Below are 26,094 nucleotides of genomic sequence, written 5' to 3'. Positions count from 1 at the left end.
GTGTTGTGCTTTAATAAATAACTGCTCCCAGAGAGCCTAAGAAATGAGCTAATGTATTACATGCAGTGGTAAAGGGCTCTGAAATATGATTACTTTTTTAAACCATAAAGACCTGTAATTCTTAATGACTCTACTGATATGTCATTCTTATGTTTCTTTAACATTTCCAAGCATTTAGGGAAATCTAATTCATTTCTTACGTAAAATATGAGATCAATAAAATATCCTCTGTTATTTCTACTTGTACCAAAAATCGTGTTAGCATGAATTGTTAAAATTCCTTTTAAATGTTATAACCAGTTACATATAAATGGATCTGGTTTAACAATGATCTTAGTTTCAACAGTTTTGTAGGATTTTGCTGCAAAGAGAGGAGTAAAAAGTGATTCAAAGCAGGCCATCCTCATTTGTTCAGACACTGTTGGATTCAGAGTTGTGCCTCCCTTTAAGGAAGCTGTAAAGGCAAAGCAAAGAAAGTTGGGATGGCTTAGTGGGCCAGTGAGTAAGTCAAACAGTGCTATCATTTTTTTTTTTTTTTTTTCTGTACTTCACTGCCTGGGGGCATTTTTCTACAAATTCTATTTTGATTGGGGCACTACTAAGGGAAGAAAAAAATATATTGCCATTGGCCTTTTACTGCTTGCATCAGTTTGCGTGCTTCAAACTTTATCTTTCTTTGAAGATGTATCCATTTCTTTATTCCCCCCCAAATTTCTCAAATTTCTCTTCTGTTAAGTTCCCAAATAGAAGTCCTTGGAAATCCCCAAAGAAAAGCAACAGAGGCAAAAATTATACTCCAAATCAGTTTATACATTTCATTAAAGCCAATTCTTTGTAATACACATAAACATAGAACAGACAATGCTACCTCTATTATGTACATAAAATCTTCTTTTTAAAAAATTCTTCTTTCTTATCAATACAAAAGTTTTACCATTTAATGTATTTTTAAGAATGAGAATCTATGCTTTCTCATGTCCTATTCAAATAAATAATCTTACTTATTAGCATTGCTTTCTCTGAAATAAATATTTCCAGAGCTTTGGGGTATATCTGAGACGTGAATCACAAATGTTTGTCCATCTTCTAGGGTGACAAGCGTTTCTTGTCCCACAGGAAGGCTGAGTTTGACGGTGCTTTCTGTGGCCTTGTCTTCCAACAATACCTGGATGAGCTGCAATGGGGAAATGTTGAAAAGCAAAAGATAAAAGGAAAAAGTTACACTCTCTGCTGCTGTAGGACCCACCACTTGAATTCTTCTACCATGCCCTTGCCCCCACCTTGGGACGTCAACGGGAAGCTCATGCATTTCTTCCTAATTTCTCAGAGGAATGCTCAGGGTCTGGTGAGGACTTCATGGAAAGGATCTCCGTCCGGGAGGGTGCAAGAGAAAGAGGCCACGGGGAGTGGGAGCAGGTGGGTTTTCTTTAGCAAAAGGAGTGGGAAGCCTATAGTTGTTTGTGAGGCACTGACTGCAAAACAACACTCTCCCATTAAAGACATGGGCAAGCCCGGCTCAGCTGGGAAAATCAAGAGGGAGCCCGTGCAATATCCAGGGGTCTCTGTGGGCTGTAGTGCTTATCATTTTGGCTGCCTTCCAGATGGATACCAATCCTGCATTCTCGTCAGTTCTGAGCTGATGCAATTGGCTCAAGTTCTCAAACAGACTCTCCCTCCATCATCCATCAAATACACCAGTAGATAAGGAGGGAAAATCTGTGAAAACAGTCATTGATTAACTTGACACTTGGTTGGGTAGTAATAGATTTGAGGGACTCACAGATGCTGGGGTTAGTTGAAGTGCCAGCTCTCAAGCAAGTCATCTGACTTGTCTGCGCAAGTGTTCTCATCAGAGAGACCAGGGTAATATGCTATTACCCTTCCCTTCGCTACAAGGGTGCTCGGAAGATCGGCAAATCCTTGTACATGAATACTTTCAAAAACCAATAGAGATATATTTTCTTGGTCTGATTCCATCAATAAACCCCCAATAAGCTAATATATTTGGACAAAGATATGCACAAGAGAACCTCAAAAGCAAGCTAATGGAACTGCATTTCTCACCCTCTCTCTCTAAATTCCATAATAAACATGACTACCCAATGAAAAGATGTTTTTCTTCTCTCTCAAAAAACAATTGTCTTCACCTTTACACTATAGTCGACGAGTCACTTATGGTTTTTTTTAAATAGTTTTGCTATGCTTTAATCCTTGAGTACATGACAGAATGTGAAAACTGTGCAGCATGTTTTTTAAAAAAAGTGTTCTGTATTTAATATCAGTATAGTGTTTTGCTTTTGTCTTAAACATGCCTTGGCATCTCACTTTTTTTGAACACTGCTAGACTGTAGAAGAGTGACAGATGGGTATAGCCATCAGAATGCTTACTTCAGTTCTTACCGTAGGAGCAAGGCTGTGCTAAATTATCAGAGAATGAGGCTCACACAGATGTGCAGCTGAATGGGGGTGGGGGGCTCATTCGAGGCAGAGGAGTGCACATGCGGCACAGGGCGTGCTCTTCTGTTGATGATGAGTGCAATGCTGAATAATGAATGCAAGGAAAATTAGAGGAGCGTAACTTTTTGGTGTTAGATTGTTTAAATCATTATTGTGAATTCAGCAGGCATTCACCAACAGAAGGTTTAATTAATCTCTAAGGCATATTACTTTGGATTATCTGACATTTGTCTGCTTGTATTGCTTTATTCTGTAGTTCAATTAAGTATTTAATATCATCTCTATTGTTTCCACCAATTAAATATACAGTCATACGTCGCTTAACTACAGGGATGCGTTCTGAGGAATGATGGTCTAGCCCACTGCACACCGAGGCTGTGTGGTCTAGCCTGCTGCTCCTGGGCTACGAGCCTGTACAGCATGTTCCTGAACAAAACAGCACAGGATTCACTCCAGCACAAGAGAAAGCGATGCAATCAAGAGATGGGTAAACAGGAGCTGTATGAGGCTGCTGCTGGCGTAACAGGGCCTTCTGTTTTACAGAAAACTTTGTTGTAAGTAGAAAGAATATACTCTAAAATAACGATAAAAAGCATAGTATGGTAATACATAAACTAGTAACAGTCATTTATTGTCATCAAGCATTATGTACTGTACATAGTGTATATGCTAGACTTCCACACGACTGGCAGTAGGTTTGTTCACACCAGCGTCACTACAAACACGTGAGCAATGCTTTGCGCTATGATGTTACAAGGGCTACAGCATCATTAAGCAATAGGAATTTTTCAACTCCGTTATAATCTTATGGGACCACCATCATAGATGCATGCGGTCCGTCATTGACCAAAATGTCATTGTTTGGTGCACGACTGTAGCTCAAACCCATTACAATGAACTCCAGAGTTGCTAGAGCATTGGGTAAACAGTGTTATAGAATGGTGCTCAGATTAGGATATTTTTTTTGAGAAATAATAATGGCGACTAGTGGTTTTGGGTATTCGTTAATGTTCTAAGAATTTTATTTCCTAAGAATAATGATTAACTTATTTAATAATGGCCCTGTGGAATTAGATATTATTATTCCTGTTATGTAGATAAGGAGACTGAGGACTAGATAAATTAAGCAACTTGCCCAAGGTTCTCAGCTAATAAGTGTAAGATGTAGAATTTGAACCCAGAAAGTTATGTACCAAAACTGCCCACTTATTTACCCAAACCATCAGACTTGATAATATTTTTCATTTACTCCCAACTCACTGCTTTTGGAATTAAAGCACATGGTAGTACCTTTGAGGAGAGAGAGGGGACTAAAAAGGAAAGTCTCACAAGGAGATCTATGGAAGTTTGAATCCCTGCTCTGCCAATTATTAGCAAGGTGACCTTGGGAATATTACTCAACCCCTCATGAGCCTCAGTTATGCTTTCTGAGAAATGGGGCAATGATAACACCATCTTGTTGGGTTGCTGAAATGATGCATGTAAATGCCCAGCACTGGAAGCTTGTCAGTGTCTGTTAGCCACCCACTTCCAGTGGTGGCCCGATGAGGGAAAAGATTACTCCCAGTTACCTTGGTAACCAAGGGTCATGTCAAATTGTTTACCATCCTACTCTTACCCCAGCCAGTGAGCAGAGAGATCTGCACACTTGGAGCTGAATGTCCAGCACAAATGCTTATCTTGCTAGAGCTGCGCAGAATGTTCCAGAGGGCACTCAGCTGAGCTTCCCACTGGCTAACCTTTGCAGGGCCCTGTTGCCAGGATGGGGTATATTCCCCAGAGGGTGGGGGGGGGGGAGCGGAAGGGAGAGACAGTCTCCTGGACATAGCCTGGGGCCACCTGGTCCTGTCTGCAGATCTAACTGAGCCTTCTCTCAGCCAACAGCCCAGAAGCACCAGCTAGAGTGGTGCCTTAACTGCCCCAAGCTGTTCCTCTTCTAAGGAGGCCCAGCCCTCCACCAGCTATTGGGCCCCTGATTTGGGGTCAGTATTTCCCTATTTCAGGCCTCATCAGTCACGTCTGCTTCACATACACACTCACAGAGGAGGTGAGTTTCTTCTTTACAAACACACATCTGAATCTACAACACGGTCATTGAAGGCAGCTAAATATATGAAATCTACTATTGCAAGGTAAGACCAAACACAGACAGAGCATTTGTAAACCTGGGAGATGCATTTCTTTTGCTCCTGTCCAGGTTATTTTTGTCCAGCATAGTGTCTTTTTGGAGTAGCGCTCTGTGGGGACAGAGCCAGGAGTGCAGTTTCCAGGCTCTTGGCCTCACGTGGAAAGGTGCTGGCTCGGGTAGTAAATGGCCATCAACTGTGATTGGATGGCCATCAGCTGTGGCTAGTTGGCCGTCAGCTGTAACCAGTGAGCCATTGGCCACTAATATAACTGCCGTGGCTACTCTAGCAGAAAGTGGGGGCTAACAAGAAGATGGTGGCTTATTGTCATGCAGCAGCCTAACCGTCTGTCCCCTCGTACCTACCCCTAAAGAAAGGAGAGTCTGTGAGACGGATCCTTCCAGGGATTTCGCTTCACCTTCGTGCTTGCACCTTATGTCTCTCTGTTTGGCCCCAAAGGATGGCTGGTTAGTCAATGACGGGTAAGATTCCTCACAGGAGGAACAACCCAAGCCAGGAGGAACCGTGTGGGGACCACCAGGAGAATTCACGGGGTCGATAGAGATGGGCATAGACCCTACCTTCCCCCGGCTAAGGAGAGCTTCTGCCTATGTGACTATATTCCTTCCCACAACCTGCTTGGGAAGTGAGTCAAGGACGTGATAACATCAGTTCTCCTTCCATTCTTATCAATAAGTTTCAGCATAAAGGTTTTGTCCCTGAGGAGGCACATACCACAATTGTTAAGACATCATGGGACTTTCGATTCTGGCTGTTTGCAGGCAAGGGTGATTGGTTTGAATCAGTTTTCTGATATGATGTATGAGACTTATAGACCGTGGAGAAAACAATGCTACTTCCTTGTGTGTATATCAATAAAAGCCACAAGGTGGCCCGATTCGGGGCTCTCAGTCCTTTGAGGTTGGGAGACCTTTGGCCCCTTGTTTCATAACTTTCTTGATTTCTGTTTCTTTCTTAACCCTTCGCCGCCCCTTCTCGTTCACTCACTGCCTGTGTTGCGGTTGGACGCGACAGTGGCTGAGCTAGCAAGAGCGAATTGCAGTTAGCACGGCAGATTGCAGCTAGCAAGTGAGATTGGTTGGCAGAGAGAAATGGACGGCAGGTTGCAGATAGTGTCGCTCCTGCTTCCTGTGTCTCCAACCCAGCCGCCAGCGAGAATATAGTGGTATGACACCCCTATCTATGGCTCTGTGGGTGTTCCTTTCTGGCCTCACCATATCCTGCGTTCTTATGTGGGGAGAAGGACCAGAGACCCAGCCTGACACCCTGCATGACACACTTAATAGCAGTTTGTCCAGGTTTTCTGCACCCTGGAGAACTTGGAATGAGGGTTTGTTCAGGAAGGAGAGGTCCCTGGAAGGTTCTGGTTATTTTGAGGGTTGTAGGGCATGAATGGTTTCAGGCTGTGACTCAACTCATGGCCATGACCATCAGTAACTCAGGTCGGGAGCCACGCCCTGCTTTTAATGGTCTCCTGCCAAGCACAACTCATCCACTCAGAAGGGGAACTCAGGCCTGCAAAAGAAGGACCATATAAAGTGGTAAACTACCAGACACAGGTATAGAACTTTTAGAAATTAGTACTGAGACAAGTGTCAAGATTTTTTTTTTTTAAACCAGCTACTCGCCCTGCCTCCGTCATGGTGTTTCTGTTGCTTCCTGCATCAGTCTGGCTCCTCTTCCTAGCATCAAGGCCCCACCTCTGACCTCTCCAACCCATGTCCTACTCTTCTTGGGGCACGGACCACCTTCCTCTGAGCTCGTGTTGTGGGAGAAGAATGGACTTGAGAGCAGGCAGCCCAGGACTCCAATCTCTGTTCCACTATTTACTTGCTGTGTGATTTTTGTGCAAGCCACGCAGCTTCTCTGGGCCTCAGTTTTCTCACGAAAGGCATGAAAATGATCAGAATAGATACTGTGTAGGCTTGTATGGCTTCGGAGATAATGTATATAAAGGGTATAGAATAGAATAGGTGTTGGATAAATAGAAATTCTTAATTTTATATCTTTCAAGATGTAACCCAATTCTATTTCTTCAAAATCCTTACTATTCATACCATTCAATGTTTCCCTTCTTTGCATGCCAGAGGCATTTTCAGTGCATACCACTTAGTGTAATGGCTAGTGGTCATCTATTGCTTAGTTAGCCTAACCCAGGAAGAGTCTGGGAAGGCAAGACCAAGGCCATGCACATATTCTGTGCCTCGAATCCTGCCAGGCTCATATCAACGCACCCCAAACCTAAGCTGACTGGTGATTAACAGACAAACTATTATAATCACTCCTGGCAAAATGACCTAAGCAAAGATGCCTGTAGAATCCTGTACTGTTGTTGGGACAATGTAGTCTTTATGGGTTTCCTAATCACCCAGTAGTTCTTATTGCCCTTGAAAAAAACTTGTGGAAGTTGGGGCCCCAGTTTCTATACCTTATTGCCTGTGGCTGTGTCCACTAGGAACCCCAGGACTCTGAGAACCACTCTGCTCATTCCCACGGCACAGCGGCTCTGGCTCTCGTGTTTCAGCATCACCCGGGGTGGATCCACACTTGGGCTTCCATATTCCTGAGATGGTGAAGGCTCTGGCCCGTGGAAAGGTGCCTGGTCTGGCTGGACAGGGGACTGGTCATCTGGTAGCATCTCCTTGAGATTTCCCACGTCGTCTTCCTCCTCTTCCTCGTCTATGCATGACTGCAGGAGATGAATCACGTATTCCAAAAGCAGCAAATGAAACAGATGCCAGGAGCCTACATTGAAATAAAATTAATGCATAATTAGATAGACAGCTGGACGAATAAACAGATCACTGTGAAATTGACAACTGTTCTGGGGCTTTCAACTCCTGCATATTAGAGCTTCACTTCTATAAATGACCCTGAAGGGTCTTGGGCAGAGTCCATCCCTCACGTGGCATTCCATATCCAGAGAACCCCAATAAGGCAGCTTTTGGACAGAAAGCACAGAGAGCTAAATAGCCTGAGCCACAGAAGGGAACTTAAAACTCATCTGGTATGAGATGGGTCATCAATTGCATCCACCTGACACTAGGAGCTTGCATTCCTGGGGAGGAATTATTACCACTTTGCATTATGACCAGTTTGATACAAGGCACAGGGTTGTAAAATAACTCAAAGACCACGAAAGGTGGAGATAACTCAGAGGGTGTGCTGAACCTTTTTGCCCACTTGAAGGCATTTGACCCACTTCAGGTAGTCTTTTTGTCCATTTCAAAGCCATTTACAACGTTCATTATTCCTTGATGGACCTGAAAGATATTGGCCTGGTGGGATGGCATGACCTGGTCCAGAGTGAGCCTGGCCAACAGCTCTGGGCCTCTTCAATCTTGGAAACCATGGTCCATGTGAAGAGGATAAACTGGTGTGAATACTTTGACTTCATAGGGAGGTCCAGAGAAAGTAGACAGGGAAAAGCAACAACTACAGGGCCGAGGTCTTCCTGGGACTGCACATGAACCTGCTGTCACTTCGGTCTGGGGGAGCATTAGCATAAAGTAGAGTTATTTTGGACTTCCCTGAAGGGGAGGGCCTCACTACCAAAGATTGTCCCCTACAGAGCAGCTTACAGCAGCAACCTTCGAAAGAGCTCCAGTGTTTGCAAAACGGACCTAAAGTGAGGCTTGTCTTCTCTCCCTTGTTCTGCCTGCCACTCTGAGGGCATCTGGCAGCCCTCTGGGCAGGGCTCCTCATGCTGATGGACATGTAAGCTCAAAGGCTTGGTCTTTCCACTGCGGGATGGAAAGGTGCCTGGGACTTTGTAGGGTCAATAAATGTCTGTTGAGATGAATGATCCTTTCCATGGGGCTGGCGACCTTCCCTTCCTACAACTCTGCTATGCTGCATCTGTGCCACAGAGGTGACAGATGTGACCTTCCCCAACAGGGAAAGACCATGTCTTTGACCCAAAAGTTTGCAAAATATACTACTTCACTCTTTCCACCATGTGCATACATTGGTGACGACAGCAATTGTTTTTCCTGCAAGTTCAATGGGGTGCTCCAAAGAACCTATTTTTTCTCCCTCTCAGTGGTCTCCCATGGTGCTTTTCTCAAAATGTCCCGTAGCACACAATTCAAAGACAAGGGGAGGCTTCCTACACATCCAACCATGAGGAATGGGCAAGTGAAGCGTGGTCCAACTACCTGATGAACTTTTATGTTGCCATTAAAAAAAAGTGATTATGGTTTTGTGTGTGTTTTTTGTCTATGTTGTATTTTACATAAGAAGGTTAAAAGAAGATGACTGGATTCTACATAGTAGCAACAAGGAATTGGGCATTAACTCGTGGCAGATGAGTGGAAAATTCTTACGCTATCATAACATTTTAAAGGGAGAATGTGAATGTTTGGTATTCTCTGACTTACCAAAACTGTCTCTGTGGCAGAGGGTCATGGCTTTGCTCACGGCAGTGAGAAGGAAATTCCATCTTAGCTGAAAGCTGGCGGCCAATTTGATGAACTCCTCTTTGCTTCTGCTTGGCTGTTACATTTTGTGGGGAAAACAATGCTGGGATTAATGACACAATGAAGAGAAGCATGTTTTCAAAGGCACATATTCGTCAGGCACAAACATTTTCCAGTGGCCAAATGAGAAGAAGAAATGATAAGATGACAATGGAGCTTTGGCCCCCTGGCCCATTTCTGGTCTTGCTTCATCTCCCGTGGAGACGATTTTAGGGCAGAGCCCTTTGAAATTGGCAGGGAGGAGAAAGGAGATGGAGAACTGGCCTACTTTTTTTTTTTTTTAAATCACACACAATTTTGAAAAAGAGGTCACTTGTGAAGTGTGACAGAGAAGCACTGCAGGTCCAGCCTCACTGAAGTCCACTTGGCAGTTGCTATTGAGAGGGTCAGTGGCCATTTTATCCTTGCCAAGTCTGATATTATGGAAACGTGGCGCGGAATCCCTTAATAATGAACAGTAATGGTGCTGATTTTGGCAAGTACAAAGCTGGTCACTGTGCCACGTAAATGATCTGAGGACCAGAAGGTTCCACCTGCGTGTCCAGTGGAGCCGAGGTCATCTGACAGCCTGAGTGGCACTAAAGTGGGTACCAGTGAGATGCCTCGATATGTGGACAAAGAAATCCCCATGTAGATTAAGAATGGCCTTGGGCCACCCTTTAAATGATTTAGGAACCAATGGAGTCATGTGAATTTCACATGCATATGTTGGGATGGATGGCCCTGAAGCTTCTGTAAGTGTCATCATATGCGTGTGGACCACCCACTGGCTCAGCCCAAATCTCTGAAGAAGAGATGTGGAGACTGACTAGAAATGAGGAAATGCCCTTTCTCATCTTTGTTTCTCTTCCCTTCTGCCTGCACCAAAAGCCCCCTCGCCACCCTCCCCACCCCCACGGTTGCCCTGGGCTTTGGGTGCATGGGAACTCGCTTCAGTAGTATTGTCCTTCCCCCACAACTTCTGACCACCTGGGCTGGTGTTTCTGATCACCTGAAATGGGGCCCTTGGAAGGAACCCCAGTGTTCAACAACACGAGGATACTTTCTAAAAGCATCCAGACAAGTAGCTCTGGGTGATCGACGCTCTCTGCACAAACGTTCAGACATGAGCCAGAAACATTATTGAGCCTTTCTCTGCTCCCCACCAGTGTGGCACTTCAGGGTCCTCAGTTTAGAACTTCTCTTGGGCTCGAACTGTACGAGAACGGGGTGGGGAGGGGGAGAGAACCAGGGAACGAAACACATGACACAGTTGAATGTTTCCTCTGCCAGCATGCTGCCAGATGCCAACAACTGAAGCCATTCGTCATCTCTGACAAACCCAAGGGTTTACATTTTAACAGTCTGAGTATTTTGTTGACAACGGCCTGTTTTTGTGTTTTTTCCCCAATCAGCCAAGCCGTTTTACAAAAACAAGCCCTTCAAAGGCACGTGGTTATAAAACACCCTTTTCCTAACATGCCTCATGTGTGAAGGCTGAAGATATGATGATAGAGACTTGGGAAACATGGAGCGTTACATGGCCTAAAATGGAGTACGTGCCTGTCGGCTGCTGCGTGGCAGGGTTGGTATTCAGGGTCTCACGGGGCTCAGCTTGGAGAAGTTAGAGGCTGAGGGAGAGGACTGAAAGCTTCGGTCAGTGAGGACATAGCCAACAAGCACATGTCTTGGCAACAATGCAACTGCGGACACATTACCACTGTTACAAAGAAGCTTTGCTGAAGACCAGCGAGGAGGAAGAAACACCGTCCACAATATGCAATGATTATTTTCAAGAAGCAAAGAATAGAAACAGACACTTGCCAAGGGTTGGACCAGGCTTTCCAGCTCCTTCCAGAGGAGTTTTCTGGTTCATCTCTATGAGGTTTGTGACCTCAACGCCCCCTGCAGTCTTTGCAGAGCCAATTATTATTTCTGCCCTTTCTCCTCCACTGTGAGGACAGGGATAGGGGTAAAGCCAGAAAGAGTGGGGAAGGGAGAGAATGAAATGTGACCGAGGCCTAAAGCAGGAAGCACCCAAAGTCCCATTCCCAGTGCCACGCCTCCAAGTCTCTGCTCTCTGCTCCAGACGTGTCTAGTGCTTCTTCCCTAAAATGGGTCATCCATTCTTCCGTCTGCTCACCGCGCCCACACCATTCTCTCTCACGAATATTGTGTCCCTTCCTCAGCTGATTTTCATTCTATCCATGCTTCACTTCCCATTTTAAATCCCACCCCCTTATCAAGGCCTTTCCCAACGGCCTCAGCCTGCAGACGACAATGCCACAAAGGTGGGGGGCCCACACTGCCTTGTGTTAATGCACAGCCCCGGCACCCCCCACCCAGGCACTGGTCCCACAGGGGCCTAGGTGCTGTGGCTTCCTCCGATGGCATTCTCAGCCCTGGAAGTGTGACTGCTGACACAGGTGATGCTGACAGTCCAGTCGAAGGACCCTGTTAAAGTAACTCCCAAGTGGCATGTTGACCAGAAGGACCAAATCCACCCACACCCAATACCTATGCAGTTTTGATTTTCTGAAATCAAGCCTGACACTTTGCTGGGATGTTTCTGCAAAACACCCAGGCAAGTACTGTTCTCCCCATACAGACAAAACCGCTCCTTTTCCTATACACTCTCGCTTGGTGCACACACATGCTCACCACATGCTCACCTGCATGTGTGCACTCACCTGCACGTACACTCACTCAACCTCACCTACACACACACTCTCCCCTGAGCACACACGCTCACCTGTATACGTGCACTCACCTGCACACGTGCACTCACCTGCACACACACACCTCCCGCATGTGCCAGCCTCTGATTCCTGCCTTGCTGCAGGAGTGAGACACCACTTCTCTGCCCTTTATCCCCACACCAGCCTTGACACATTTCTGGCCAGAGAAAACTCTTGTGCGTTCCACCAAGTCATGGGTACTCGGTGCCACCATGTAGCAAGAATGAACAATAACCACTTCTTTCCTTCAACAAAATTATGGTTTTGTACCTGGAAGACAAATGCTTGGAGATTCGAAGACAGACAATTCAGGAAAACACTGAGGTCTGTCGATGTCCCCAGCAAAGAAATTAAACTGTGTAAGCCTATAAAGAAAAAAAAAAAAAGATTGCTAGCAAGGCATCAGAATTTTCCCATAGGTGTTTGTGTACTAGGTAACCTAGGGGACAGCACCTGAACAATAGTTCAAAGGCATTGCCTGTGGCCTCACACTCCTTTTGAACACAAAGGATGCATTCTAAGGCCGGATTTGTCACCTCTGTGGTCGTCTAGTTCAGAGTTATGTGGTGTTGCCTCCTAGGAACCACCTCTGCCACTTGTTGAAATGGAAAGAAATATTTCAAAATAATAGCTGCACCTTCTAATTACACAGAACCTGGCTTCAGATGAGCTCATTGCATGATACAGACATGACCTCACCCATCCTTGCCATTTTCATTAGAGTTGGTTTATTAACTGATGGTAAACATCAAAGCTGTTGAGGGATGTTCAGTGTCCTGCCTGGGGTTACAGACTCAGTACAGACGGGAAGGGTGGAGCCCCAGCATGTGTGACCTGGGGACTTGGGTCTACCGGGCAGCATGGAGAGCAAATGAACAGCCTTTGGCCTCCCCACCTTTTTGGGTGCCGCTGGGTACCAGGCAGAGTTTAGAAAACCCAGGAGGTTGCTGTGGCCTGGCTGAGGATTCACCAGGATTCACCTGAAAGCTTTCACAGGAACACCCCGAACATTCGCCTGCCAGGTGTCAGCAGTGGCAGCCCGCAGGCGAGGCTCCCTCCTGGCTCTGTGCCCTCCTGGAAGGACACCCAAGGATGCCAGCAGGTACACAGGAGCCCTGGGCAGGCTGGCAGGCACGAGGCGGAGAGGCCTCATGCTTTCCTGGGGCCCCCTGGGCTCAGGCTGGGGGCAAGAGCAGGGTTTGGGCAACCACCTGGGATTTCTGGGGGAGCCAGGAGGCCGGGGGGGGGGGCCCTTTGGGCTCATTGCTGTCCACAGCTCTGAAGCTTGCTGGCTTAGGTGTTCACCTTTTAGCTGTTGGTTTGGTTAGCAGGGGAGTATCTAGGAGAGGAGATGCTGGGGTAGCAATAGAAGCAGGGAGATAATTAAGGGACAGCAGCATGGGACGGGAAGCGTGGCAGGGAGGGGCAGAGGCTACTTATCAGCAAGAGTGACCTATTTCAATATTTCAATAACTGGTACAACCCAGCTTAAATCAGCCCTACTTCAAGGTCAAAGGAAGAGGACAGGATAATCTGTGATGCTTTTAGGCCTTGCTGAATCCATGTGTCCATCTAGTCATGAAATACTGCAGTGCTACCCTATGCCAGCTCTGTGTTGGGTGAACCAAGATGAATAAGCCATAGCTGGCCCCTGATGGAGCTCATGGGTACTGGGGAGGCAGTTCATGCACAGGTGTGTGCACCAGGATGGGGTTAGGTCCACGAGGATGAAGCTGCCAGGCCTTCCTGGGGCATCCGGGTGGGCGGGCATATCTGGAAAGGGCAGAAATGGCCCTCTCTCAGCAAGCCTCAGACCCAGAGTCTGGGGAGGGGTGTAAGCATTCTGCAGCTCCCCCCTTGAAACAGCTCCCACGTTCTCCCCCTGAGTGCGAGAGCTCCGTCTCTCCCTACTTGCACCTTCTGGGAATGTAACAACACTGTCAGCCAGCTTGTCAAGATCTTTGTGGAAGAGGGATTTTTTTTTTCTTGAAAGCTAATTACAATTATCAGACAGCAAAGGCAAGCATACCCACATGCGAAACATCACTTGTTTGTAAAGTAGGGAAATACAGTAAAAGCACCATGGTTAAACTTCATGTTGTGCAAAATAATACTTGCTGATGCTAGCAATAGGGCCAGCAGACTCTGGCAGGGCAGAGAGCTAACTCAATCCAATTCAGGCAGGACAGAAGAATCTGTGCAGGTACAAGATGTTGCAGAAGTGTTTTTTTCTCCCTAAAGGCGCATTCCAGGTTGCTTTCCAGAAAACATAATTGTCAAGCAGCAACCACACTCATCTGCTCATTTATTCACTCAACAAACACGTGTGCCGGCCCTGATTGCCTGGAGGACACTTGGGTAAGCCCTGGAAGTGGTTCTCTGGGGGCATTCCTCGCCCCCTGAAGGAGCAGATAAATGATAACATCAAAGAGTAAATTTCTCTATTAAGAAATTCCTAAATTAGTGCCGGCTGTGCCAGCCCCCAATATATACCAAGCACTCCAATAAAGCAAGCTGCAGAGGGAAGATTACATTTTATCTCCGCGTTCTTCTCCAGGTCGTCTGTGCTGCTCAGGTTACCTGGCAGGGCTTCCTTAGAAATATCCATGATAGCGTGCAGGTCCGACTTCAGAATGTTGACTCTCCTGTTATTTTCCAACACCATCCTCATAGTCTGGAGATAATGGGGAAGCATAATATTTAATTCAGTCTTGTCATTTTACTTTTGCCTAATCCCACCCCCTCCAAATTACCAAGATTTTTTGTTGTTGGGAAGAAAGCCAAGTGGGGTTCGATATTACCCATTAAAATGAAAGCCTCAGTGACAACGAAAACGTTCGAATTTCACACATTCTAAAACTGCCTCTCTGAAAATCAGCGTTTAGAATGCTTCTGCCACACGCAGATGTGACCCCGCGGCTCTTCCTCTCCCTGTTTCTTGTTCTCTGCGCCCCACTCAACAAGCCTGAATTACTCTAGAGAGGAAAACCGTGGGAGATTGCGGGTCTGTGAGGACATTGTAGTTTTGGAGAAGAAACAGTCTTGACTGATTTTGGAGGGTGGCTGCAGGAATTCAGAAGCTGTATCTGTCCTCTCCTCTTGGGAAGCTTGGACAAGGTATTTAGTCCCAGCTGTCCAATGGGGACAAGCCAGTCCTTCATATTTTTGGGGTTCATAGTACAAGCAATGGGTCGTGTGCACACCAGCCCGAGGCATAGGCACTAGAGCCAACTCCATTTTGCAGAAGAGGAAACTGAGGGCACTTTCCCAAGTGACAGAAAGTGTAAAGATAAGATGCAGAGCAGGGGCTGGCCACGCAAGGTGAGCTGAGGTGGTGTTGCCGCAGCTCCTCGCTGGTTGACCCAGTCAGGAATGCAAACATGCTGGACGGGCCGTGAGCACGTGACGGGAAAACAACCCCCAGGAACTCGGAGTCTAGGGAGAGTTTTGTGCTGGAAGGATGGAGACAGTTAAGAGGAAGGCCCACCTGAGCTCCCCCGAGCTGGGACTGATTTGGAACAGAGTGACAGTCCCCAGCTGTCCTGACCTGGTGCCCACAGGATTTCAGGACAGATTCCTGAGGGGCCCACGTGCTGGCATTATACGATCTTTTCCTCAGCGCTTCTCTATCTGCCTCTAACACTGAAGTGACATGATCAACCCAGGAGAGAAAAGGTCAGAGCTGAGGAAGCCGGCGGCCTGGACACAATCTACAGGGCCATGCACATGGGGAAGGGCTCTGTCTGTCTCTCCCAGGCTCTGCTGCGGTGCTCTTTCACCTCTGACACTGGCTGCCCTGCTGGCCCCTCGATAGGGTCTGCCTCTGGAACGTTAGACTGGTGACCTGCTCACCCTGCATTCTCTCCTGTGTGGAGAGCTGGTCCCTGGGGCCTTTCCAAGGAGGGGAGGAGAGGGGGGGCTTATCGCTGGGAGTTTGGGGCCCCCCAGGCTTGCACAGCCAGTGGCCAGCTAGGACCTCCTGTCTGCTCTCTGCCCTCCAAGTGGGTGGAAATGGCCTCCTTGCTCTGAGGGGATACTTGGAGCTTTCAGCTTTCACTTCAGGAAACTACTTTGTTCCCTCCTGTCTTGTGGCTGGAAACCTACCTTTGCCATGTTGGAAAGGTATATCTTCCTTCTTAGTCTTTTGACAAACACGGTAACTTCTGTTGAGAACAATACACACAGCCATTATTGATACTATAGCGCCATATTCTCATATTCTCAAGTGGGGAACACAAGGCATTGATAGGAGATGCCCGTGTGGGCCTCAGGAGGCACAGCTGCCCAGGCTGCTTCCACACAGCAAGGCCTCCACACAGCCTCGTCTTCCCACTGCCCGTGGACCCTTTCCCGAATGGCCAGGAGATTCCAATAGAGGCAACTTGACTAAAATACCCCTACCCATCCTGGCATCTGACATGTCTACCCAAAGGAGTTCAGGATTTTTGCCCAGATGGAATGCCACCTGAGTTCCCTCCACTTTCTCATCTCTACTCATGCTGGGAATCTTGATGCAGTTTGACTCACTTAGAGATTTTCACCTGGCCAGGCTGGGCCCATGGGCCCGTGTGGTTGTCAGCCAAGTGCTCTCCTCAGAAAATGACCAAAGGAAAGGAAAGAATGAGAAGAGAAAACAAAAAAAGAAGGACACTTTCCCCTTGAATGTATTAATTTTTTCATGTGACAAATATTTCCGAGGGCAGGGTTTGCCCCATAAATGTTTGCTGAACTGTCGGGCAAATGAGGGCCACGTCTACCCTCAAGGGGCTCCCCCTCTGAGAATGGGTCACCGGGTATGCAAACAGCTTCCCAACAGCAAGGTAAGTGCCCCCTGGCAAGGTGAGAGCTCAGGGAAGAAGAGAGTAGGGGTTTAGGCCAGGGTGAGGCCTGTTTGGAAGAAGCTATCGGAGACAGCGTCACTTAAAAGGTAGCATTCCATCTGGCTTGAACGTATAAATTAGGGATTAGCCAAGGGAATGGGGGTGGGGAAGCCTGTCTAGGCGCACAGAGTAGCAGCAATAGGGGTCTTTGTGGGGCCAACCAGCCTTGTGTTGCTGGGGAGCATGGGGGGGTGTCCTTCGGGGAATGGGGCCAGAGGCCAAGCAGTGGATGACGTTGCACAGTGAAGACGAGAGGAGCCTCCAGGCAGCAGGGGCACGGAAGGTTAGTTGATCAAATCACTGTTTTAGAAAGATCACCAGGTGTGGAGGAGAGTGTGACGAGCAGGATACAGGATGAGCAACTAAGTAGGAAGCCCGCTGATGTAGCCTCGAGCAGGGACAGAGGGAAACCAAGGGCTCGAATTAGGGCAGGTGGGAAAGTGACCCCAGGAAAATTGAAGTGGGGCTTCTCCCCTTTCACAGCAAGTCCCAGACCCCACTCTCTCTCTCTGCAGTGTCCCCTCCCTGCTGCCTTCTAGGCTGGCAACCACAAAGGCCCATGGGCCCAGCCTGGCCACGTGAAAATTTCCACGTGGGTCAAACTGGATCAAGTTTCCCAGTATAAGGATGAACACAGCCAGGCGTGCAGGGATTGTGCGTGACATTAGTCGTGTTCCTACTCTGCAGGCAGTCTGAGAAACCAGCAGAAAATGTGCAAAGAAAGCAAGACCTACAGCTAACTGAGAGGGTCTGGTGATGGCAGTGGCCCTGAGCTGGCCCAAGAAGCCTAGGACCCTGCCGTGGAGAGGGCATTGGAAAGAGTTCTAGGCAACAACGGAAACACACACACAAAGGCTACACGCACACAGGGCCATAAAACGTGGTACCCACCCAGCGGGTATGTGCGGGTGTTTAACGGAAGCCACTGGAGGCCCCGAGCAGACAGGCAGCCCAGTGAAAGTCATATTTAGAGACTATAACCTGGCAGCCAGATAGAAAGAAAAAGCATTCTCGAAAATTAGCAGAGAGACTGAGACCACAACGGTGAATGTCCTGGTGGCCCCAGAGGTGTGAGAAAGTTAAGGACATGGGAGGAATTTCTAAGGGGAAGCAATATTCTTTGAAGCCTTTTGGGAGGCTGCAAAGAGCACAGAGAGCTGGAAGGAGCTTGGCATCGGAGCCCAGGTCGGTCCAGCTCGAGGGGCAAGGAGAGCAGACTGCGGGCTCCCCTCCGGTAGCGGGTTAAAGAAGAAAGGTGTGCAGGAGGCACCGGCCATGTTCTCCCAGCCTGCACAACCCTCAGGCACCTTTCTACACCTCTAACCCTTTGGACCTGTCCACAGTCCCTGTTATGATTCAGAAAGGGGAATCAGTAAAAGGGTGTGATGGGTCAGCACCAGAATCCATTATCGGCACTAAAGAAAAAGTCACAAGTTCTGAGCAGGGCGGGCCTTGTGGACTGTGCTCATGGCGAGGGGGAGTACGCATTACGCAGCTGAGCGGTCCTGCCAGCCTGTAAGTCCGGTGTCGCATCTACTCTCACAGAATTTAGCTTTTCCATTAAAACCTACCTTTGAGTTTGGAGATCTGTAAAAGGGCTGGAAAACCTTCCAAAGCATGAAGCAGCCACAGCTTAAATTTCTTACTAAATAACCGGATAGATTTCAGGTACTGAATAGAAACATCTTCCAGAAAATCATGAAGGAGGACGTCCTCAATCCCCTACAACAAAAATGTCAAGACACCGTGACTGTTCACCAGGGCAGGTACCCTCTAGTTACAAGTGGCCAAAGGTCACATGTGCCACAAACTCAGAGAAAAGGCCCCACCGGGTTTGAGGGGGCAGCCACACGCAGCCCTCGCCACCATGGGTGTGGTCAGAATTTGAAGTTTTTTCAAAGATCTAATATTGATAGCTGATTCAAAATTCTAAAAAAACGCGGTATTGGCCAAAACTAGATGGGTCCAACCAAAAGTTTCAGCTGAACCCAGGCCCCGGTTTTCAACCACTGTATTAAAAACTTAGAAGCGCTAGTTTTTTTCCTAAAAAGTAACAAAATAAAATGTAAAGGTTCACGACTAGCTTAAAGAGAACACATTTTCACCACAGAAACTGTAGTGAAAATGTAACTGACCCCTAAACTATAATAATCACTGTGGAGACAGAGTTTAAAAACAAGCAAACAAAAAACCCTGGCAGTTCTGTATACTCCAAAACAATTATTCCAATTACTCATTTTTTTTTTTTTTTTAAAGTCTTCTTTTGTTGAAATTACCGGAGAAAGAACTTTGACTCAGTTTGGGGTTCCCCGGTCACTGGAACTATAGGCTACCGTGTAGATTGGCTTTTTCTTTACATGAGGTAACTCAGACTCTCACGGAATTAAAAAAGTAAAGCTGACTTTTAGGGAAAGATCCAAAGGCTGATGGTCCATCAACCCCACCATTCACTCCTCAGAGGCCCTGAAGTCCACGGACACTGCAGAGAGGGAGGGCTGCAGTTCCAGCCCCAGCATTTGGTATCAATTCCTGGAAAGGTACAAAGCAGTGGCTCAAACAAACAGCTTCCTACCTTGTACATCTGTACGTCGTAGCATTTAAAGAGCTGGCACACATCAGGCAATGACATAAGCACCACTGTATCTTGCTGCAGAGATTTCCAGAAGGAAGTAAGCAAGTCCTCCACCTGTGGTAAGGAACGGAACACGCCTCCGGAAACTGATTTTGTGCCCGGTGAGACTAAGCCCTCTATATACTTAATCAGTCCCAAATGATAATGACACCGACTTCATTCCAGTTAATGTAAAGTTTAGTCTATCCAGTTGGGTGGGATAACACGGAACACTTTCCTGAGGAAGTTTTTGGGAAGGAAAGCTATTGTAACCACAAGGGGGCTCCTGCTGATTATAATAGGACGAGGAAATGGCCGGAGGAGCATAGAGCAGAGTTTAGAATGAACATTGACTGACTGATCCCTCAATTACTTTTTAGCTCTGAAAGAGAAGTACCGGTATGTAATCAAAGATGCTTCCCCCTTGACATTGAGTTACAAGTCACCTAAGGGTTGTCATCCAAAGGGGCCTGGTGTCATTCTACGCAGGAGCCTTCTTTAAAGACTGATGTGGAAAACTTTTGTTGAGGAACAGAATGGAAGTTTCCTTCCTTTCCTTTGTTTTCCCCCATGTGAACTTTTCAGATGCCATGATTGAACCAGGTGGCCAATCTGCGTTGCCCGCTCACAAAGATTCTTGACTGTTGGGGACTTCTGCAGGCTCAAGTATTCAGAGGCATCATGACCCGGACACCAGGAGGTGCCAGTGACTTCAAGCAAGACTGTGCAGGCTGCCAAGGAAGTTAGGGCCAACCCTTGGGTTACCTGATGATGAACCACTGATTTGAAACCTTGTTATCAGGAGCATGAATTCTACAGAAGACATCGCCAAAGAGACTCTCTAAATATTTAACCAAAAACACAATAGTGTAACAAGTGGGGTATATTAATCCTTTTCCTCTCAGGTTGGAAACTTTGGAGCATGACCTTTTGGGGTGGGTGGATCTGAATGAAGCAGCAGCCATGGACTCATCTCTGCCAACTCCCTCACCACCCAAGTCCAAAGTCATCAAATCCTGTTGCGTTTGCTTCCGAAATATTTCTCTAATCTGTCCCTCTTTCTCTGTGACATCACTGTCACCATTCCAGATCTGACATTTTTCATCACTTCTCACCTTGACTACGACAAAACTTCCTTGCCACTCCCTCTGCTCCAATATGGCAATCTGTGTCACTGCTCCCACACTGTCTTCTTAATAAATCAGAATCCTTCACAGGGCATAAGAGGCCCTTTCTAGCACCAGTCTATTTTCCCACCTCCTATATGGCTTCTCTCCTTTAGAGGTAATAAAATCTAGTCATAGTCACAGCACATTTTTGTCACCTGGAAGCCCTTTTTTACCTCATTTTGAATCTGTTGAACCTCTGCTTTTCCACTAGAGTCTGTAGCCACATGACCTCCTCTTGGGAGCACTCCCCAGCCATCTCTGTTACTTTTCCTCTGGGCACCCAGGATAGTCTAATTACACTGCTATTCTAGAACTTGCCGTATTGTACCCTATTTATTGGTTTATATTGTTCCTTTTAGTACCAGACTATCAGCTCTCAAGCCTTATGGAGAATGCCTTCTTAGTTCCAGAAATGGTGCTGGTCACACAGTAAGAATTGAATTACTATTGATGAGTGAATGCAGGAAAGAAGGGATATAATAGATAACCAATGTGGATGGATAGTCACAGCATTGCATTACCAGGATGGGGGCCGTTCTGAAGACATCCTGGTCCCTTCCTCACTGTTATGCTTTACTCTGAGTGAGTACTAAATGTACTCATGCTGAATTACTATTATCACCCAATTCTGAAGTACTTAGAACACTAAAGCTTCAAAGTTTTGTTTCTTTTTCAGTTCTCATGGATCAATAAAATAGATCTTTAGCATTATTGAAAATTCCAGTGTGAATAATAATATTACTTTATTCAAAATCAACTGGAATTAGGATCTAAAAAAAACCCAGAAGAATTACATTTAAAGCATAAAGTTAGACATATTAGCACCTTGGAAAATTTCCAAATGATTAAACTGAATAAAAATATCACCTTCAAGAACTCACTAACTATAAAACAGGTGGATTCTAAGCCCTTCAGTGCAATGAATTACCACTAGACATCCCTTGAGGGGTCTTTTCAAGTAAAATGGTTAAGAACGAGTCATAAATGCTTGTATTTTATAGATAAAACCCTACCCTCTCAAGTGCTTGGTTCCTCACATTTTGTAAAATGTCTCGACAATAGTTGCAGTATTCATCAGCAAGAAAGGCCATCTAGGAAGGAGATGGACAATTATGTCAGTTTGCAGGCCACTTCAAGAATGAACTGCTCCTCAAAGGCCTTTCTGAAGCCCCAGAGGCTGCTTATATTGGAATTTCTATTTGACAGAAGCTAAGTTTTACCTCATGTGGAGTGATGCAAACCTTATTGGCCTAAAATTGATGTAGCTTTGATTTTGATGTCATAACTCCACAGTGGTGTCTGTACCACCTCCTGTAAAGGCCACTGGTCTTTGACATCCTTTGCCCTCAGCCCCAATCTCCCCCCTCCATACGCCCCAGTCCCAGTTTCTAGAAAATTCACATGTCTGTTCCCTTCTGTGTCATGGGAAGCCCTCACTTTAGAAGATGATAGAGTGGTCCCAGGTGGAGCCTTTCTATAGGACGAGAGGGGAAGACCTGAATTTGGGAACCATCACCAAGCCCAGGAGGAAATGTTGGTTCTCAGAGGTCTGGGAGAAGGCAAACATTACTCCCTCTGGTGCAACTATGATCACAGGCAAAATAAGACGATATTTACTGCCTGAGGCATAAAAAGTTAGTGTCTCCCATGCGTGTGAGCCTACCAATTTGTAGGAGTACTTCTTTGCCAGTTCTTGCTCCCAGAATGGACATCTCCTGAATTCAGACAAAGGTGATCCAACTGGGTCTGTCTTTATTGCTGAATGATTTTTACTCTAGAAACCGTTGACACAATAGATTATTTCTTTAAAATAAAATGCATTTTCTCACATGTAAACCATGTAATAATCACATTGCTACTATAGGTTAATGTTCTGTGTAATCTTTTATCCACACCTCTGGAAACATTATTGACCCCAGCAACTTTCTTCCCTTATTTCATTCCAAATGATACTAACCTTCCTTTATAATTCTATGAATTACGGTCATCAGGAAGGAGTTAGAACTTAATATATTACCCAAATGTATCACTCTGGTGGTCATGTATTACAAGTGCTGTATAGTAATATACAATAAAAGTATTATCTATGAATAATTTAATGCCACAAATACATTTCTACAACCCTTGTCCATATAATTGTCCCCCCGCCACCGAAATAAAACCATATCCTGTCTGGGTCATCATGCCTATAGCATAAAAATGGCTAGTTGTATCACAAATTTCAAGGTCTTAACAAACAAGGAAAATGCCTAGTTGTATCACAAATTTCAAGTCTTAACAAACAAGTGGAACAGACTTCCTTTTAGAAGAACAATTTACAGAATGTAAAACATTTCCATCAAAGAGGAAGAAAGGTAACATAGAAGAAAACAAATTCCACATTCCTTCCTGTGTCCCCTCTGAGCAAGGGAAGGCATGATCGCTTATGATCTAAGTAAAGGACATTAATTTTAGTTTAAATGATTCCTTCAGGATTTTCCTGAACTTCTTTTGAATAATTTCCATTTCAATAGAGTAGGAGGACACCATTTCTATGAGTTGGATTGAGCTGCAAGGGTTGCCATGTTGGACTGCAACCTGCAAGAGAGTTTCGTCTTCATCCTCTCAGCAACCCAATGGCTTGCTCTGTGAGAGTCCGGTTCCAAGGTCAGTGTTTCACCCTTAGCTTTCTCAGTTCTTATATACTCAGAGCCTTCCTGAGCTACTTACATCTTGCTTAGTAGATCCTTTATGTGGGTTTGCGGTATGTGCCTGTCTACAGGCGACCTGAGGGCAGAGAGGCTCCTGAATCACTGGCGCCCACCCTTAGGGAGAGGAATGCTGCTCAACTACCATCCCACACAGCGCTACACACACTCGGGACAGGCACCGCCAGCTTCCTGCTCCTCTGATGCTCCCTCATTATCAACCAATATCATTGAGGATCAGGGATTGAGGAATCTTAGGAATTATGTTCAACAGTCTTCTCAGTGTCCTAAAATCTGTACTTCTTAACTCTTTTGTGGTCCTGAACCCCTTTGAGAATTTGATGAAAGCAGTGGACCCTCTCCCTGGAAAAAGGTACATTATGCAGTTAATATTGCGAAGATGTCAAGTTAAAACTCCCCTTGTTGATATTTTTGGAATAGAGTAGGGGTATAAATGTCTAAACAAATACGTAAAGTAGTAGCACAGAAAGATGACGGCTCAAAGGGTGTTTCCATTGGGTGCTGTTTGGTTTCCCGTAGGGGGGCTGTTCAAACCTCATTCCTACCGCGTTAGGACACTGGCTTCATTCAGAGCTGTCGGACGGATAGCACTCCTAGTATGTGGGTGTGGGTGATACTCGGCTGGTCATCAAAAAGGGTGAGGCTATTTCATAGAGTTCACTGGCCTGACCATCAATGCTTCTATTAGAGAATAACGAGGAATCTTCCATTCTAGTTCTGGGCTAGCCTCTCTTACCTACCACATCCCACCCTAAGTGCATTCATTTTCTTCAGAGCTCACCCTGACTTCCTGTTTTCATGAATGGTCTCCTGATCATTAATGATCAAAGCCAGTGTTTCTCCAGTGTGGTCCTGAAACCATCGACATCAAAATCCCAGGGGGTGCTTGGGGTTCATCTCCTGAGGGCCTGAGTGAATCAGAGGACGCCAGAAAGCTATCATTGTAACCAGCTTCCCAAGTGAGGCTTTCTGCACACTCAAGTTGAGAATGGCAGCTCTAGGCAGACTGTTCTTTGTCCAACTCTGCAGAAATCTCTACATTTCAACATGACAAATACATTATAGTTTCACCAGTTCAGAAGAAATTATCTGAAAATGTAGTCGTTTTAGAAATTATTATAAGGAGAATATAAGTGCAAGCTGTTACACAATAATATAATGAAAAGCAAATTCATGACTTTCTCAAGTCAATTCCCTCAGGTTGCTCCTGTGAAAAGAAGTGGTCTTTCAGGAGAAAAGAATTAAAAAAAAAAATCATGAATTGAAACAGTTTCTTCACAATATAAACAATCAGAAATCTAAAGTGCAGGTACGGTATAGAACAACTCAAATTCGACTCTCTGCTGGAGAAGTCATTCAGCAGAATGAAAAAGAAAAAAGTGAGAAATTCTATTTAGATTTTCCAGGTATATTAAATGCAGTTTAGCATTGTTCAACAGATCCAAGAAACGTTATTGGAATTATTATCATTCACTGCACAACCTTCAGTGAGCACGTACTACGTGTCAAACCCTGGAGATAAGATGCAGGGCCCTTTCATGTCATGGCCCGCCCAGCCAGGTACCATCTGCCGCCCCTGAGTTACTCTATCAAGTTTCCTCAATGCCTTTTGTTCTTCCTGCATTGGGGAAGACACTGTTCTCAGAATTACTGGCCCCAAAACACATGTATCCTGTCATTCTCCTTCTGAAGATGCCTCATTGGTTTTCTACAGTCTTTTGGGTGAAATCTGAATTCCTCAGCGTGGCACTGAAAAGCTGTCCACCATATGGACCTCACCCAGAGTCTACTGCTCCCCAATATCCTCACCTCCAGCTCCTCGCTGCCCACACACCTCCCAGCACAAATGCAAGCTACACCCTCAACATGAGGGTCTCCTAAGGGAGGGTCCTAGCGACCCCTCCAGAACCTGCTCAAGGGCAGTGTGGCAGGCAGAATAATGGCCCCCAAAGACGTCCACATCCTAATCCCTGGAACCCTACCTGGCAAAAGGAAGTTTGCAGATGTGATTACGATGAAGGACCTTGAGATGGGGAGATTATCCTGGGTCATCCAGGTGGCCCCAGTGTAATGACAGTGGTCCTTCAAAGCAAAGACCCTTTCCCAGGTGCAGAGACATGGCAGTATGAAAAGGACTCAGCCTGCCTTCGCTGGCTTTGAAGACTGAGGAAGGGGCCACAAGCCAAGGAACAGGACAGCCTCCAGAAGCTGGAAAGAAATGAACAGACTCCCCCCAGATCTCCCCTGAAGAAATGCAGCCCTGCCAACCCTTTGATCTTAGCCTGGTGAGAACTGTGTTGGACTTGTGACCCGGAGAAGTGGAAGATATTAAGTTTGTATTGTTTGAAGCCATGAAATGTGTGCTGATTGGTTACAGCAGCAATAGGAAATCAACACAGACCGCGTGTTCCATGACGGCCCACCACAATCTTTTTCCCTCCCGCCCACTTTGGAGTTCCCAAACCACCAACAGCCTGCTTTGTCCCTTCAACAGTACACACGTTGTTCCTCGTCTGTCTTAGCTCCCTCACTGTGAAAGTGTATTCTATTCAAGTATAGGAAGTACGGGTTTTTTGTGTGTTTTTAGTTTTCTTTCATTCCCCATCTAGCCCTCAAGAGTGCTGGTCACAAAACAGGTTTTTAAAGGATTGTCCATTCAATGACACTTGTCAACAAGACAGCATCAACGTGCTATCGTGTTGTCGTGGCATTCAACTCGTGATGAGATTGCTGTTAATAGTTCTGGTGTCCTAATTCAAAGAGCTGTAACTGTAATATAGAGACACAGGCACACAGATTTATTGCTCACAACCTGTACATCCTTTTTAATTATAGTAAAAGAAACACATTCAACAGCTGATGTGCAGCCACACAGTATGTTCCCTGTAGACAGTGACTTCATTTGTCCCAACATGGTGTGTGGCACA

At 46.1% G+C, this 26,094-nt stretch overlaps 1 protein-coding gene across 1 annotated transcript in view; it reads right to left on the bottom strand.

Annotated features, from left to right (window-relative positions):
* Window positions 1-885: 885 nt before the first annotated feature.
* RFX8 (regulatory factor X8) overlaps window positions 886-26,094 on the bottom strand; it is a 59,168-nt gene continuing 33,959 nt past the window's right edge. Inside the window, exons 6-15 of the mRNA XM_088794426.1 lie at window positions 22,123-22,233; window positions 21,473-21,550; window positions 19,252-19,365; window positions 18,251-18,401; window positions 15,904-15,962; window positions 14,332-14,473; window positions 12,070-12,164; window positions 8,984-9,098; window positions 7,033-7,349; window positions 886-1,174 (exon numbers count right to left, since the gene is read on the bottom strand). Coding sequence (XP_088650552.1) covers window positions 998-1,174; window positions 7,033-7,349; window positions 8,984-9,098; window positions 12,070-12,164; window positions 14,332-14,473; window positions 15,904-15,962; window positions 18,251-18,401; window positions 19,252-19,365; window positions 21,473-21,550; window positions 22,123-22,233 — 1,359 coding nt within the window. The 3' untranslated portion in view covers window positions 886-997. The remainder of the gene's footprint in view (window positions 1,175-7,032; window positions 7,350-8,983; window positions 9,099-12,069; window positions 12,165-14,331; window positions 14,474-15,903; window positions 15,963-18,250; window positions 18,402-19,251; window positions 19,366-21,472; window positions 21,551-22,122; window positions 22,234-26,094) is intronic.

Source organism: Rhinolophus sinicus, chromosome 2, assembly GCF_057876585.1.
Source record: "Rhinolophus sinicus isolate RSI-liver-muscle chromosome 2, RSI-T2T, whole genome shotgun sequence".
NCBI classification, from domain to species: Eukaryota; Metazoa; Chordata; class Mammalia; order Chiroptera; family Rhinolophidae; genus Rhinolophus; species Rhinolophus sinicus.
This window is presented reverse-complemented; position numbering and strand designations above follow the sequence as displayed.